At 38.3% G+C, this 17,003-nt stretch overlaps 1 protein-coding gene across 4 annotated transcripts in view; it reads left to right on the top strand.

Moving 5' to 3' along the window:
• Positions 1-326: 326 nt before the first annotated feature.
• Positions 327-17,003, top strand: part of cntnap2a (contactin associated protein 2a) — a gene marked incomplete at its 5' end in the record, with an annotated part of 289,852 nt that continues 273,175 nt past the window's right edge. For all 4 annotated transcript variants that reach the window (XM_036124791.1, XM_036124789.1, XM_036124790.1 and 1 more), the window contains 1 exon segment: positions 327-374. In XM_036124791.1, the coding sequence (XP_035980684.1) occupies positions 327-374 (48 nt within the window).

The raw sequence follows: 17,003 nt of genomic DNA, 5'->3' as shown, positions 1-17,003 counted from the left end.
AAAATCATTTCCTGTTTTGAGGAACTCCAGGCCTTTAATTTTCCTGCACGTGGCGTATGTGCATTAAGCATCAAAACAGTTTAATGTGTTGTAGTGTGCACTGATGTTTTTCTCTTTCTCTTGTCTCTTCTTTTTCTCCCAACTCCCCTGCATTGCTTTTTTTTTTTCTCCACAATTACCTGTCCTCTGGCTTTTCCCCACTTCCTGTCTTGTTTGTCCCCTATTCATCTTTCTCGGTCTTCACAATCATCCGCTCCCCACAGAGAAGTGTGATGAGGCTCTAGCCTCTCCGCTGCCTCACACGGCTTCACCAGCTCATCTGTCTCTCTCCAGTGGATATGCACCTGGATATGCCAAGCTCAACAGGAGAGGAGGTAGGACTCACACATCCATGGGACATTCAAAAATTCACACATCTGCTCTCACACACACACACAGAGCAGACACAACTGTCCTTGTACTTGGATATAAATGAAAGCGCTGGGAGGGTTTTCTTTTCACATTTATTTTACACATATAAGAGACTAATAGTCTAATTTGGATACATGTGCATACATCTTTATGAATGATTTGGGAGGTGGACACACTGTGAGATGAATGCTCAAGCCTTATAGAGTGACACGCTTCACAGTGCTCCACAGCTGGTCTTTTTCCTGCTGCCTCTCCTAACCCATTTTCCCTTTTTGTATTTTTTTTTTTTTTTTACATCTTCTTTTGTATTCCACCGTCCCTCACTCTACTCCTCATCGTTTTAATCATTATCTCTGTGACTCAGGCTGAAGCTCATTTCCACATCAGTCCACAGCTAAGGGATATGGACAGACAATTACACTCCTTTATGTTTATACTATTAAAAATTCATACCTTTCCATCTAATGCAGTCACCCTGCAGCTTAGGCAACTGAGCACCGACGCAGACCTGCCAGATAAAGGTAAGGTCATTTGAGGGTTTCAATCACAGCAATTCAATTAAAGTAATGAGAGAGGATGAGACGCGTGCTTCTTTAATAATAGCTTACACAAACAGACCAAACCAATAAAAAAAAAAAAAAAAACAGAGACAAAGACAGAGCAGTTTCTCATTTGTTGATATGGGTGGCTGTACAAACACCCAACTGGGTGTTTCTTTCATTCTGCAACAATAAAACTCCATGCAGAAAGATGCAAGCTCAGGATTTAAACCCAGGACCTTCATGGGGCAAGATGGCAGTGCTACTAACCGCTCAGCATGCCTTCATCTCCTATGCAGTAGAAATATAGTATTTTTTCATTTACTTTCTTAGTCATTGGAGGGTAAAAATTATGTTGACTTGTTTTAAATGTTGCATGTTCTCTCTGTGCCTGCATGGGTTCTCTACGGGTACTTCAGCCTCCTCCCACAGCACAAAAAAAAAAACATGACAGGTTAATTTGTCTCTTTAAATTGTCCTTAGGTCTGACTGTGAGCATGCATGGTTGTTTATCCTGTGTCTCTGTTGTGGACTGGCGGCCTGTCCAGGGCGTACCCCACCTCTCACCCAACTACCGCTGCAGATAAGCAACTTATGATCAATCCAACCATGGAAGAAGCAAACATTTTCTAACAGAATCATCGTCTGAGCCCAATCGGCATTTGCTGTTCGATTTGTCTTTAAATGAAACGCTTTCCCAAATACGACCACGTAGAGCTCTACTGAGATTAATTGCAAACACAATTAGACAACAAAGCGAGCAAATGCAATTGAAAGCAGTCAAGAGGCAGCAAACAAAATTCAGTAAAGTCAGCTTATCTTGAGTACTTTTTTGCTTTTTGTAAGCGTGTGGCCTCCCATAAAGCTTTCTGTGATGTCAAATTCAGAAATGACTCTGCGTTTTAGTAAGCCTTGCATTGATATTCTGTAAGCGTAACAACACAATATGTGCTAACAGGTTTCGCTTATAAATGAGAACTCGTGTCTCAGTGAGACTACTTGTATGTATGAATAAAGGTTTAATAATAAAAAAAACAGCTGCACCTCAAGCTGGACAAATACTGCATTTTGACTGCCAAAATGTCTGTTAGCCAAAGCTGTGTTTGCCTGTTGGCTCTTTATTTTCTCCTCTTCCATGATACAAAAATCCATAGAAATGCCTTCTAGTTCGAAAAGACTGAATATCTTCAAATTCCCCAGTTGGGCACAGCTAAAGGTAGTGCCCCGGCACTCTTGCTAAAGGCAGAGAGGACTGTGACAGGATGACTTGCACATCCTCCCATGTGAACACAGTTTGACACCAAACACAACCAAGACTCTTGAAAACGGATCAATATGCAAGAAATCGTTTGAGATTATGGGACAGCGCAAAAAAAAAGAAGCAGAAAGGGTATGTCCTGCAGAAAGCTGGTAACCTGGCCTCCCTGTTCTCCCAGGCCTCCCTGTTCTTAGCAACGAGTGTCTTCTAAATACAAGGGGGTTGCCCACCCACCCTTGACAGGACAAGCATTTAAGCCATGGGAAAAACTTATTCACCGTGCAGCTGACAGATATGTAAAAGCTTTTCTTTTTTTTTTATTTGGTGCTTGCTTGTGTGCCTCACTTCTGTTTGTCCTGGACACCCGCCCATATTGCCAATATCAAAATCTACTACTGTTCTGCAAAATAATACAATAAATATTAACTTTTTTTATTTTCATAAAAATCGTGATGAAAGATTCTGGGAACACTGGTTTGAACACAGACAGAAACGCTGACGTTTCTAAGAGTATCATGATCTGTAAACGTCCAGTATTTTAGGATCATCATTTAGTTAATCATCTTCAATGACTAAGCTGTCGTTTTAATTAGTACTACGGCAGAAGTAGGCCATCTTTATATGGGTGTCGACTCAGCAGGTTTGTGTAACTATGGTTAAATAAACATTAACATTATACGCAGAATAAGATATTTCATTATCTTTCATAACTTCAGTCTTTTTGTATATGTTTTGTAAATCGTGCTGAAAATACACCACCTTACTCCAAATGAAAAATTCACCGCTTTATTCTGGCTTCTTGGATGCATCTATATTTACTGTGTTGCTTCTGCATTTTGCAGTGAATTATCTAAATGTGCACGTAGTGCTGTATTCGGGTCTCTTCTGCTCTCACATCTTGTCATTTTCACTAGTGTCTAAGCAGCCCATGGTATGAGTTTGTTCTTATAAGTAATTCTTCTCCAGTGTCCTGGAGCTATAAAACAGGGGAGGCAAAAAATCGATGAAATACAATTAACAGCACAACATGCTGTAGTGCAACATATTTTTTCTCTCATCTCTCCCCGCTTGTATGATCCAGATCAAACCTGCAAAGCAGAGAAAACAGCTATATTATTGCAAACTGCTTCGGTCAAATGTTGATTTGTGTTAACGGAGCTATAAGTAAGATATTTACTGTAAACCGACCTAAATCATTCTCATTTTTCACCCAGGATGGAAGTAACATTCCCTGTAAACAATCAATCCACTCCATCAACAATGTCTTAGTCAAGTTTTTCTCCTTTCAAACCTACAGGTACGGTCCGGAACTACTTTGGTGCAGAGTGTAGCCCGTGTTTACTTCCTGGTTCCTGAGCCAATCATATGAGAGTTCCCAGAGTGCAACATTTGGTATTTTATTATGGGAAAAGAGCAGCAGCTTGCAAACATGGAAGCCAGTAAGAGAAGCAGAGCAGAAATAGAAGAGAATACAACATCATATACCTATATTGTGGAAGCAAAAATTCAGTGGCATTCCACTGCAACAACGCACCACTGAGTGAATGGCGGATCTCCGTGAAAGGCATTGTGTATGTGGATTTTAACTACTAAGTGTCCTTATTACTTATAGCTCCTTTAAATGTGCCGAAACGGATTTGTAGACAACGTTCAGTGCGTGCTAAATTGCCAAAAGTAGTGAGAAACTTGCCTTTAGACACCCATGAACTTTGACGGCATGCCATTTTTACTGCAAAGGATCTATATGGAGTTGACACAGCTTTTGGAGCTATAACATCTTCAAATATTCTGAGAAGGCTGTCCAGTAGGGGAAGCCTATTTTTATCATTTTTGCAGGAGACCAATTATGAATAAAGGCAGTCATATTAAACAAACTACCGTGGCTTGCTGGCTATGCTCTAATTCATTCAGAGGTGCTCCATTGGGTTGAAGTCAGGACTCTGCGGATGCCAATCAAGTTCCTCCACAGCAAACTTGCTCACCTAACTTCTTCTTCTTGTGCCCTGCTGCGCAGTCATGTTCAACTTGAAAGTGATCCTCACCAAACTGTTCCCATAATTTCGGGGGAATACAGTTGTTTTGGTGTACTGCTGCTTTTAGAGGTTTTTTTTTTTTAAAGCCACCCCACATTTTAATCTCTCCTCCTTCAAACCTGCAACCCAAACGCACCTATTGGATTGTCAGAGAGAGAACCGGGGATTTGTCAATCCGGAGAATGTTTCCTCACTACTTTGGATTTCAGTGGTGGCCTGCTTTTTGCCACAGCACCCCTTTGCGTTGTACCTGGTGACGTAAAGCTTTAAATCAACCATGGAAACCCATTCCATGAAGCCCGTGAACTGTTTTTTTTTTTTTAAGGTCATCGGAATGCTTGGTATGACTCCGCTTTCTTTCACGTTGCCCACCACTCTGTGGCAGAGTCGCTGTTGTTCCCAATTGCTTCCACTTTGAGATGATACCACTTACAGTGAAAAGAGGAATGTTTAGTGGCAAAGAAATTTCACGAATGTACTTATTGCACAGGCTTTCATACTACCATGCTTGAATTCACTGAGCTCCTGAGAGCGACCCATGTTTTCATAAATTTTAAGCAGTTTGCATTCCTAGGTTGTTGATTTTAGACACCTGTGGCCATGGGAGTGATCAGAACATGTGAATCCAATGTCCTGGATGGGTGTCTGCCAGTATAGTCTATGTTAAAGAACTGATCAGTATTCATCATATGGATATGAAAATTAGGTCGTTAGACCATTAAATGGATTAAAACAAATACAGAAATGCTGCTTTAAAGGTTAAAAAAAAAAGTTTACGAGCAGTTTAGGGAAAGCATAACTCCATATATGACAGCCACCATTTTCATCAAAGAGTCGTGATAAGACAATTTACGTCACTCTTCCGGTCCTATTAAGTGTAGGGTGGATATAGTTAAAACAAGTTTCTCTTCATGTGTAGCTAAGCAGATAAAAATGTGAATGTTGAGGTTTTTGATTACAGTCTTGTCAGAGTTTTTGCATCTCATGTCAGTCATTGATTAAGAAAAACATTAAAGCAACACTCTGCTCCTTATCTATGTTGTGCACATGTATGAGTAATAAAACGAAAAATTATGTTGCTAAACAATAGAAACCTCTGCTGGAAAACATATCCGTCTCAGTGAGTACAATGATCATATACCAATGAGTTTATGCACATTGGTTCATTGAAACACTCATGCAGAGAAAGTAGCTTATTCTGTTTTATGCTAATCACAAATTTGACACACATTGTTTGCTAAAATACTATTTACTACACGATTACATTCATTCTTTTTCTCTTTGGTTAATATACCAGCTCTTTTTATGCATCATGGAAACTGTAAAATTCTATAACACAATGTTGTTAGACAAGCTCATTTTGAATGTCAGCTGCTGAAGTCTATTATTACATTACCTTTCCCATGAGCTGGATTTTTCTCCTTCATTTCATTCTTTTGTCCAAAAGTTAAAGAACAGAAGAGACTGATGGACTTTGGCAGGTCAATTGTCCTTCTCCTTTAGTTTTGTTCTTCCCCCACCAGTCAAAGTTCTTATTGCCATCTCTCCAATCTCAAAATACTTCCTGTCTGTCTGACCCCTGGTTTTCTTTATATTCTTTAACGTTCATTCCTCCTAACATTCACATCTCTCTGTCTCTCTTTCTCTGTCTCTCTGTCTCTGTCTGTCTCTGTCTCTCTCTCTCTCTCTCTCTCTCTCTCCAGTTTCTTAGAATAATTTCTCTGCCACTTTTTCCCCCTGCTTTTTTTAATCGCCTTGTTCCCTCTCCCTCCTGTCATGGCTTCGAGTCACCTGCCTTACACTATCACTCCCGTCCCCCCACCCAAATCTACATTTTCCCCTCCACTGTAGCTTCTTTCTGTCACTTCAAGTACAAGACCCTGTATTTCTCAGCAGTGTCAGAGGGAAGAGACAAGCCAATTTCTCTTGCAGCTAGTACCTTTTGGTCTGTTTGGATATATAAAGGGATAAGGAATGAGTAAGGGTCAGCAGACAGAGCCAGAGAGAGAAAAGGGAGCAGAGGAATAATGAAACAGAGACAGAGATAATTTATATACCGTTTCAGTTCACATTGCCCATGTATTTGATGATGTTAAAGGGCTAATTAGAATGATGGAAGGTAGCTTGAAGAAACAGTTTGGAAGATAAATGTTAACCCCTTGGGTACTGTGCCTATTTTTATTTCACATAGATTTATTCATCTGCATTTTTGAAGCACTTGTTTTTTTTTTATACAAATTCCAACAGTTCAATATCAGCATTTTCAGCAGACTCTAAACTTTATTTAAGCAGAGGATTAAAGCAAAAAATAAATAAATAGTGTGGACCAAAGCAAGAAAATGTATATGCATTTGGTCATAAATGCATAGTTTTCTTTATAATAACATCTTAACTCATTTAAATTGATTGTTTTAATGCTTGAAATTAGTTTACCCAATGCTTAGCGTCACAAAAGTAATGGAAAATACGATCATTATAGTACATAAATCTAAAAAAAAAATTGTTGAATAAAAGTTTGCAGTATTGTTGTTTTTTTAAATGAACATTGTGTTTCATTCTTTTTATTACCCGCTGAGTACTAAATATTTATTGGAAAACAAAAATGCAGAACAATTTACATTTTCTATCTGAAACTTTAACTTAATATCTACACCTCTTATGGCTCTAATAGCAGCCAAGCACCCGATTCTTGCAGCAGGCAGGTTTCCAGTTTCTGGGAGCAGCTCTGAATCATTGCTGTAAAAATAAATGACATTTATTATTCGATTACTTGAACTTAATTTTTCCATTCTTTCAACAGAATGTAGGCACCCTATACATCCCCCACAACAACATTTTGCACCTAGTCAAGAATGTAACTCAATGATAAACCATACTTGTGTGTCATACTTTTGGGCTTTCTGTTGTTAATGAAACATAAGACAGTTTAAATAACTGTTAAACAGTCAGTTCTGTCACTTACCATGACAAAAGTTTAAAATCAACTATACATTTTTGTTTTTGTTTATTTTATATTTATGATTTTATCATTTTTATACTCTTAAATGTTTTACCAAAGAGAAAAAAGGGGTTTCATATTTTATGAAAATAACATGTTTTGTACTTTTTTGTACAATTAATTGCCCACAAAAGTGAACATACTAAATCTATTTAACCCAGGGGATTGACTGACTTTATAATCTTTTTGGGAACTGTGGAGTCATTAAAATTATTCTTTGCTATTACTGAAGCCTCAGGAATAATATCCAAAAGCCCAAACTGGCACAGATGTAGATTCGGGAATTGTTTTTATTAACATAAAAAATATACACATTGTTTAGTTTCACATATATTTTGATATTTACAGTTAAGCCAAAAATGATTCATATCTGGAGAGCCTCCAAGGTAATGGGTTCAAATCCCACAGACCGCCACTCTGGGTCCCAGAGAAAGACCCTTACTCCGGGGTTCCACTGAATGTGGAAGCGCAGTGGTGCACCTGTGCTGCGCCCTCGCAGCTTATTGCAGCAACTCCAGTCAGAAAGAGTATTTCCACCCAATGTGCCGCAGTGTATTTCTGAAGTGTCCCCGATGCGCCACCGCTCGCCACTTCTTTAAAATACACAGCTGTTCTTATTTTGCCATTTGCTGCGCCGACTTCACATCAATCTGGAGCAGAGCAGATCGTTCAGGCAGGAAGTAAGTTGATGAAAAGCAAAGTGGATCCCGTCAAGTATACAAGTAAAAGACTACATATACAGAGAGTGGGTCGCATTTTACTCTGAAACATAAATATGTCATTACCTGTGGCTCCGGCACCAAGCCACCAGAGGATCTCACTTATAACTTGACACCATGGGCGACAATTTTAATTTCATTTAAAGCCTACACGTAAACTACTGTTGTGCGATGACCCGCTCTGAAACACTCCCGGTGGAACAGGATCCCTGGCATAAAGCACGGCGCAGCCGCACCACAGCACTACCACACCACTTCGACATTCAGTGGGACCCTGGGGTTAGTCCCACAATGCTCCTCAGGGGCTGCACAGTGGCAGCCGACTGCTTCCTGAGGGACACGGTAAATGCAGAGGACAAACTTAATTGGTGGGGCAAATAATACTCCAAATCCCTTCATGAAAATGTTCCTGCATGGGGAAGACACCTTTAGAGGAGAACGGGGTATGTACACAGTTATAAAATATGGAATCTGATTTCTTTATGTTCCAGGTCTGGACAATCATGGAAAGAAACTGTGTAGAAACCTGTTCAAAAACAGAGGACGCAAAAAAATTTAAAGGATGTTAGGTCCTTTATGGGTGACAGTTTCATAAAAGATGTGAATCATCTAAGATTTGATTCAATTATGTTTTACCAAATTCCATCTCCCTGGTAATATTTAAGCTGTCCAACCATCCACAATGTAATATTTCCTAGTTAGTAGGAACTTGTGTGAGAGAGAAACACTTTTTGGGTCCTGACCAGAGAGAAACCCACTCATACAACAATGGCTACCAGTTTGTTTGAAGGAAATGAGATAGAACTGGATAATCTGTGTATGCTGTAGTGTGTCTGCAGCACATACAGTTGGTATGCATATATGAGAGCAGGCATGTGTCCACGCAGCGCTTTACAATGCAAATCTGACAGACCATAAGACTGGACAACAGATGATAAGCGTGTAAAAATATATCCTTAAATCCTTCTTTTTGTTCTTCTGCTGCTTTCCTTTCTTAAGCTTCTCCTCAGCTTTCACCTGTCCGTAGGGTGACCAGATGTCTGGACTTGTGCAGGACTGTTTTTCACTCCTGTCATAATGCTCCACAAGCGGAAACAATGTACCAGATTTGACTTGGTTGAATTCTGAAAAGTAAAAAAAAAAAATAAATAAATAAATAAATTGATGCGCTTATCTGAAATGTAAAGAAAGAAGAGCTGCATTTGGCTGTCAATCAAAATAGGCCGCAGCGTCCCGTGTCATAGCTAACCTAAGCGTCAGGATGCTCACCATATAAAATAACAACAAAAGGATTTTAATGTAACTACAGCAAAGAAAATAAATGCAGCACAAACTGCAGAACGGTTTATAACTAGATGAGGCCAGAGAAAGATGATTCTTGAGAAGCTTCTTGTGAAGTTTTTTTTCCCAATTTCACACCAAGTGGAGCACGATGTGAAGCATCGCTGTAGAAGCGAGTCGTGCAAGAAACTTGCTTCTGAAAAAGCCTACTGCCGATCTATGGAAACATTTTTACTTAAACCCAAAGATGCCTGCCAGACAGCCATAGGAACAGCAGTCAACATTAACTTAAACAACAGTTAACTTTACACAAGCGTTTGATAACGTTTTTCTGATAAACTTAATGATTGAACTTTAAAAAAGCTTTGTAATGTTTAATTTTTTGAGAAACTTAGAACAACTTTATAGAGTTTAAGCTTAAAAGATAAATCATATTTTTGCAAACTCATGCTAATTCATCAATGTGCACTTATAATGATAATAATAATACATTTTATTCAGAACACCCAAGGATATTGTACAAATTTGACAACATATCAACAGGTCATGATAAAAACAACACATTAACAAGATTTTAAGAACAGGCAATTACATCTGCATTAGTAAACAGATGTGTCTTGAGTTTAGACTTGAAGTTGGGAGCAGAGCTTTCTCTCGCTCTGCTCCCTATGGTGCTGAGTCGTGAAGGAGGAACAGTAAGGTGAATAGAAGAGGCGGATCTAAGGGTGCAGGAAGGAGTAGCGATGTGAATGGGAGGTGACAAGGCTACGGAAAAGAACTGATGCAGAGAGCAGGGGAAGGGAGGGATGAAGACAATAAATATTCATAAATGAAAATATGCAGACCGGGTGATATTATTGATGTGAAAGGTGAATGATAGTATAATCGAGGATGACACCCAGACAGTTGACCTGAGGTGAAGGGTAGACTGAGGAGCCTTCAATGACTGCCAACTTTGAATACTGCAGATTTTGTTCCTACAAGAAGGATCTCCGTTTTGTCACTGTTTAGTTTGAATATGTTAGCGCTGAACCGAGTTTTTATTTCAGATAGGCAGGAAGTAAGGGTGGAGGTTGGGAATATAGCATTTGGCTTACTTGATGAATAGAGCTGGGTGTCATCTGCGAAGCAGTGTAAATGGATGTTACATTTCTCGAAGATATTGCCAAGGGAAAAAGGTAAATCATGAAAAGTAGGCGTCCCAGGACAGAGCCTTGGGGCACGCCAGTTGTGACAGGGGATGGACGGAAACTGAAGGACTTTAGTTGACTGACCTGAGTGTGGCCAGAAAGGCAAGAATGAAACCAGTCAAGGGGGTGTCAGTGAAGCCAATTGAAGATAATCTGTAAAGAAGGATGGAGTGATAAATTGTATCAAAGGTTGCACTAAGATCCAGGAGAAAAAGACTAGAACGTAAACCAGAATCAGCTGCCATCAGGAGGTCATTGGTGATTTTTATGAGAGCAGTTTCAATGCTGTAAAGGGGACGGAAACCAGCTTGGAATTGCTCATAGAAGTCACTATGAGTTAAACGGTAGTGAAGTTGAGAGGCTGCTGTTTTTTCTAGTATTTTGCAGATAAAATGTCACGAATCGGAGCAGAGGACCCAGAATTCAGCCAGACCAGCAGAGGTTCAGATCAGGTTCTTTATTAACAAAAAGCAAAACAGGGAAAAAAGCCCAAAAGACGGCACAAAAATAAACAGAGTAACGGGGCAGGCACGGCAGGAACAGGCAAAACAGGATGGCTCAGGTTTCTGGAGACAAGGGGGTCAAAAATCCAAAAGCAAACCATAACAGAAAGTTGCAAGAGGAAAACTCACCCATACTCAACAAGACGACCTGGCACTGATGTCTGGTCTCAACAGTTTATATGGAGGTGGAAGCAGGTGAAACCGGTGAGAAGTGATTGCAGCAGGGGTGGAGTTAGGCAGGTGTGCAGAGTAAGTAATTAGACCAGACATCAGTGCTGAGGCTCAAAAACAAGAACAGATCAGACAAATATAAATAGCTGACAAGACAAGTGGACAGAAACAAACTACACACACACAATCTAATAAAGAACAAAACAACCCTGAAGTACAAACCTAAAACAGAAAATAAAGCTAAGACAAACTGATGACAAAACAGGATAAACTAACAGTAAACAAGAACCTAGACAAGACAAAACTCAAAGCAACCAGAGAACCTAAGGAAGGAGGGGAAAATACCTTAAACATAAACCAGAATGTGACATAAAAGGTAGATTAGAAATGTGTTTGGTGGAGGTTGTTGAAGTTGTTTGGATCCAAGCCAGTTTTAATTAGCAATGGAGTGATATGAGTGTTTTTAAGGAAAGCGGAAACTAGAAAAGCAGATATTCATTAATGTAATGTGAGACCTGTGGTAAGTTAAAATGTATGACGTCATTATAGTGTTAGTAATGTGTCCTTCATAAGCATCCTTGTTTTTTTTTTTTTGTTTTTTTTTTTTAGATCTAGTCACCCTTCCTGTCTCGTGTGTTATCTGTTATTCTCTCCCTGCATCCATTTGGTCTAATGGATTGCATACTCTTTCTGCTGCACCATTTCCTTTTCTCTGTACACGTCTGTAAGTTTTCACTGTAACATATCCAATCCCATGACCCTTATTCTCAACTTCTCTGCTCTCCTTTCTTTTGAATTTCAATATCAGTTCTTTTTCTTCTCGGCCAGTTTCACCCTCATGTAGGATTTTACATTAGCTCACAGATTTTTCATGCGTTCTTTTCACTCTCAGTAATCCAGTAAAGTTGTTTGATGTCTCCAGCCTTTGCAGTCATCCATCGATAACAACAGTCGTCTTTTAATTAAATTACTCTGTCTCCATTCCCTGCCTTTGTTCCATGACAGAAAGATGAAGTACTAGCAGAGGGCCAACCAGCTGTTTTCTCTCCATTACCCCTTTCTGACAACCTAAACTCTTAATTAATTAAGATCTTGGAGTTTCTATTAATGTGGTTATGGTGATCAAAACTTTCAAATAAATGCTCCTGTGTTTTTGTGAGAACTGACATATACACAAATATAACAAGAGCAGCCTGACCCACAACGGCAGGAGCACAAACAAACACACTAAAACCCACAAACAAACATGCAATGATATACAGCCTGTTAGAGGGATGATGCTTTATTTATAACCCCGCCTGACTGAAGCCATGTTTTTTTTTTTTCCTTGCAAGATGTAAATCAAATATACAATGTTTTTTTAACTCTTCACACTAAAACACAAAGGCCAAACTAATCTCTGTAGGGAAATACTGTCTTACATTTGGTTCACAAAGATCACAAGCTGTAACAATAATAGAGAGATACAGCAATAGAAAATGTGATTTCTTCAAAAAACAACAAAAAATAATAAAAATTGTATTGGTTTATGTAAAAAGCCTTCAGATTTCCTCTCAAAATCAGCAACCATTAGGTTATAGTCAACAGTGGATGTGAGCTTAAACGCACCAATTCAACCCCAAATTCCAAAAAAAAAAAAAAAAAAAAAAAAAAAAAAAAATGGAGAAGCCATCTCAAAGACAAATGAAATGACCTTCAATTATTACAAATAATCTAAAAAGAATGACAACTTTTAATATGAAACGAACTGTCATATTTTCTGCATTTGTTTAGTTTTTATGTTTATCTGCATGCCCCCTGATAAATGGTAGTCTGTAAACAAATAGCATTATAAGCAAAAAGCAACCACTCAAGAGTCTTTATTGAATAGAAACACGTTTCTAAACTAGTGAGATTAAAAAAAATATATATTGACCTCGCCGTAGAGTTTAAAAACAAATGTCAAAGAACTGCAAAAAATTTGGCATATAAAGTTATTGCTCTGCAAAACATTCTTGTATTAGCCTTGTCTACAAGCTGGATTGTCGCGGTATTTGTGCGTTCACTAACCCAAAAAATGGTTTGAGCCAATCACATTGCTGTATTATGGTTTTAAGGCAGGACATAACAGTTGTGATGAAAGAAAGAGCTGCTGAGTCCACAGCTGAACCAAAATAAACATGGCACCCCAGGAGGACGCACGTGTAGCTGCTCCTATCACATATGGTTAGTCAGAATCCATGATTTCTTCTTTTAAAGAAGAAAAGCCAGAAGTGCCTTGACCAGCGTAAACTTGTGGTTTCTCATAGTGCCTGCTGCTTACAATATTTTTGTTTGATACCGTGATTGGCTAAGGTGGGCAGTAGGAGTCGCTTCACCCAATCAGCTCGCAACATTCAGATGAATGGATTTGATGAATGTAGACCCAGATTGATAATGTGGCTTGCCAGGTTATTGTTATATACCCCGTGTGGTTGTCAGTAATTCACAGGCCTTTTGTAAAAACTCGTTTTTCTTGTTTTTCCTTGAGATAAACTAGTGTTTTAGTGTGACTGGTTGTTGATCAGCCTGCCTTAGAAGTATTACCAACCTTTTTTCCAGAGTACTTAACAGTCTTTCTTTCTCTTTCATTTTCACCACTCACTATATTCCTCTGCCATGACTAATGTTGCAGTCAGAGCACTAATGGCCAATTATAAATTACTAAACTAAGTACAAAGTTTCATATATCCTATTAGTATTTTTTTTCCTTTTCCTTTTTATATTCCTGTACTATAATTATATTAATTAGACTGTGTCAACATGAGAATTAATTGACATTGACTGTAATATATATATACATTTTGTATGGAATCTGTAGTACTACTTTTACTTGTCTCCTTACAACTTACCAAAATCTTGATTACTATTTTGTAGCATTTCAAACTTGTAAACACACCCAGACTTTCTAAGAGAATTGTAAGCAAATAATAAATGTGGTGCCTTAAAATTGGGGTCACTTAAATTCCTTGAGCCCTTACCACATCATGTTTTCCACTGTTACATGCTGTGGACTGAAATGGTCCCTAGATGGTTGTGTGTTTTCTTTGCCTGACTGTTTGCAAACACTGATACGGTTGAACATTTTATTTACTGAAGTCTCTTGTACAAAAACGTACATGTTTTTCACAGCTACATCAGTAATAACAACTGGAGTGATGGGAGGGCATGGGCATGAGGTTTCATGTTGGTTGTTTTGGAGACTCAGCAAACTGAAGTATACTGGACTACCCTGTACAGTAAAGTCACAAAGAGACACGGAAATATTTTGCAACTTTTACATTTACATAATTCAATTCAATTCAACTTCGATTTATGTAGCCCCAGTTCACAACACATTTATTGTCAAGGCACTTTAGAGAATCAGAACATCAAATCATAGGTATTGATTTTTATTTGAACTTATGTGCATTTATAGTTTTTTTTGTTATTTCTTGATAGTGATGTAAAACGTAAAAAAAAAAATCCTTTTCAGTCTGTTTTATTCAGTAAAAGGGCTATTGAGCTTTGATCTTCAAACATAAATAAAATGTATTTTAATTAGGCAAAATTCTGAGGCATTTTGCTTAATTCGTTTTCAGGTGTTTCACAGGTTCGATCCCTCTAAAGAATGCTTTCACTCTTCCGTTTTGTTGTGAGTTTTATTCTCTGAGCTTGGTCACGCTGCCTGGCTTACTCCTTTTCTTTTCCTCTCCCTCTGAGGTGGTGTCTTGACCTTCTCTGCACTCGTGTTCTCTCACCTATCCTCCTCCTGCTCCTTTTCTCCTCTCTGAACATCTGTGTGTGTGACAGGCGAAAGAACAGTGACAGTCCCATGATGCTTCTTGACTCCCATTTCTCCTTTTATTCTTTCTCTTTTTTTCCCTTTGGCTGATGCTGCAACTCATTTAACCTCTCACCTTTATTTCCCTCATTTCCAGCATTCTACATCCTTCCATTTCTTGTATGATCTTTTGAACCCATATTTATCTTTAGACCTTTCAATCCAGCATTCTCCTTTTGATCCCCATCTTTATCTTGTGGTAACCCTTTAACCTTAATGTGCTTTTCAGATCATCCTTTTTGTTCAACTGGTTTTACTTAACGGCTGCCCTGTTGTATCATGTACTCCTTCGCTGAGCTACGTTTATAATAGAAGTAAAAAAAAAATGGATGTAGTATGGTTGAGCTTTCTGTTGTCAAGACAAGGCAAGCTGCAACACTTTGTACAAGTATCCATTCCTATTTAGTTTTTTCCACACTGTTTTGTTAGTACTGCAAAGTTTATGGGATTTTTTGTAATAACACCAAACTTAAAGAAGGGTACAATTATAAAGTGGAAGTAAAAGGACACATGGTTTTCAGGGTTTTCTTTTTCTTTTTTTTACATATTTTGTAAAAAAAAAATAAAAAAATGTATTTGTTTTCAGCCTATTTTACTTTGATACCCGAAAATAAAGTCTAGCATATTCATGTGTCAACTAATTAATAAATAGACTCCCCTTGTGCCTAATGAGCAACTAACACACAAGACAAATCAGGGATAAAGTTGTGGAGAAGTTTAAAGCAGAGTTAGAGTTTAAAACAATATCCCAAGCTTTGTTAAAGGGAACATATCATGTGTTCTAATGCCTTCACATTGAAATCATTCAGCTCTTGTCTATATAAATGGCCCTTCAAATTGCCAGGTTCTGATGGAAGTTTATTCTTGTTAAAAAAGGACTTCTTCTTACAAATGTAAAGTTAAAGGTAGAGTCAACAAAATTTCTGGAAGTTTCCCCAAGTCCCTTTTTCAAATATTATACACCAAGCCTCAGTCCTGATAATGTTTTGATGGTCTTTTTTGTGGATATATAAAGCCCCGGTGCCGGGTGTGATGAGCAGATATAAACAGATGTGGCGAAATCTTGCAACAGTATCGCAGAACTATCACAATGCCAGTTTTAATAATTAATAAAATAAAATTAAGTAATAGCAGACTGAGCCTGACCCTCTGAAATGCCTCGCAGTAAAGTGGCATCTTGGCAAGATCGAAGACCAATCGTTATTAATTAAATAAACCGATCTAACAGCAACTTTAAGAGCATCATATCATAACATTTACTCACATCAGTCAACTCTGCGGTCACATCTGAGCAATCAGCAGGTCTAGCGTCCGCTTCAGTCAACACCAACTGTCATACTGTATTGCCAGCGACTTTCCAGTCTTTTCCCTCTTTGAATATATTTTTTAGCATTTTTTTTCCACTAGATCTTTGACTATTCTGCATTGTTCAGCCTGGAGCTGCAAATAGCCGTTAGCGGCTTCCTTGGTTAAACCCCTGCTGGACACGAGTAGTACGTACTTCCGTTAAAATTGTAAATAAACATGAAAGCCATTATTTACTAACAAATTGAGCAAAAACAAAGCCTAAAACACAAAAATAACAACTAATCCGCCAGCAAGACATGACAATCTCACATAAAAACTTTGTATACTACCAGGGTCAGCTACTGATGTGTAAATAAAAAAAGTCAAATAAGGTGGCTATGCACCTTTAAATGTACTGTTGTAAAATGTACATTATACAGTGTAATGTACATTATAATGAATACAGTATGTTGAATACATTGGTGATTACTCTGGTTGAATTGGCATGGTCAAATGTATTAATAATCATAAAAAAAATAATTATTGTTACAATCTGCCACTTAAAAAACGTCCATCGCCCAAGGGTAATTATTTCCATCTGAATCAGAATTTGCAAATATCTGATCAAGTTATTCAGCCATACTGAAACATTGTTTCAACATTTTGTGTGCTTTTCCTGTTTTTTGCTTTCTTCCTCTGCCGTCACTTGCTCTGCTCTCTCCTTTCAATTTCAAGTCTGTCACACACCACATGGCACTCAGCCGCTCATAAT

This window comes from Fundulus heteroclitus, chromosome 21 (assembly GCF_011125445.2).
Source record: "Fundulus heteroclitus isolate FHET01 chromosome 21, MU-UCD_Fhet_4.1, whole genome shotgun sequence".
Lineage (NCBI taxonomy): Eukaryota > Metazoa > Chordata > Actinopteri > Cyprinodontiformes > Fundulidae > Fundulus > Fundulus heteroclitus.
This window is presented reverse-complemented; position numbering and strand designations above follow the sequence as displayed.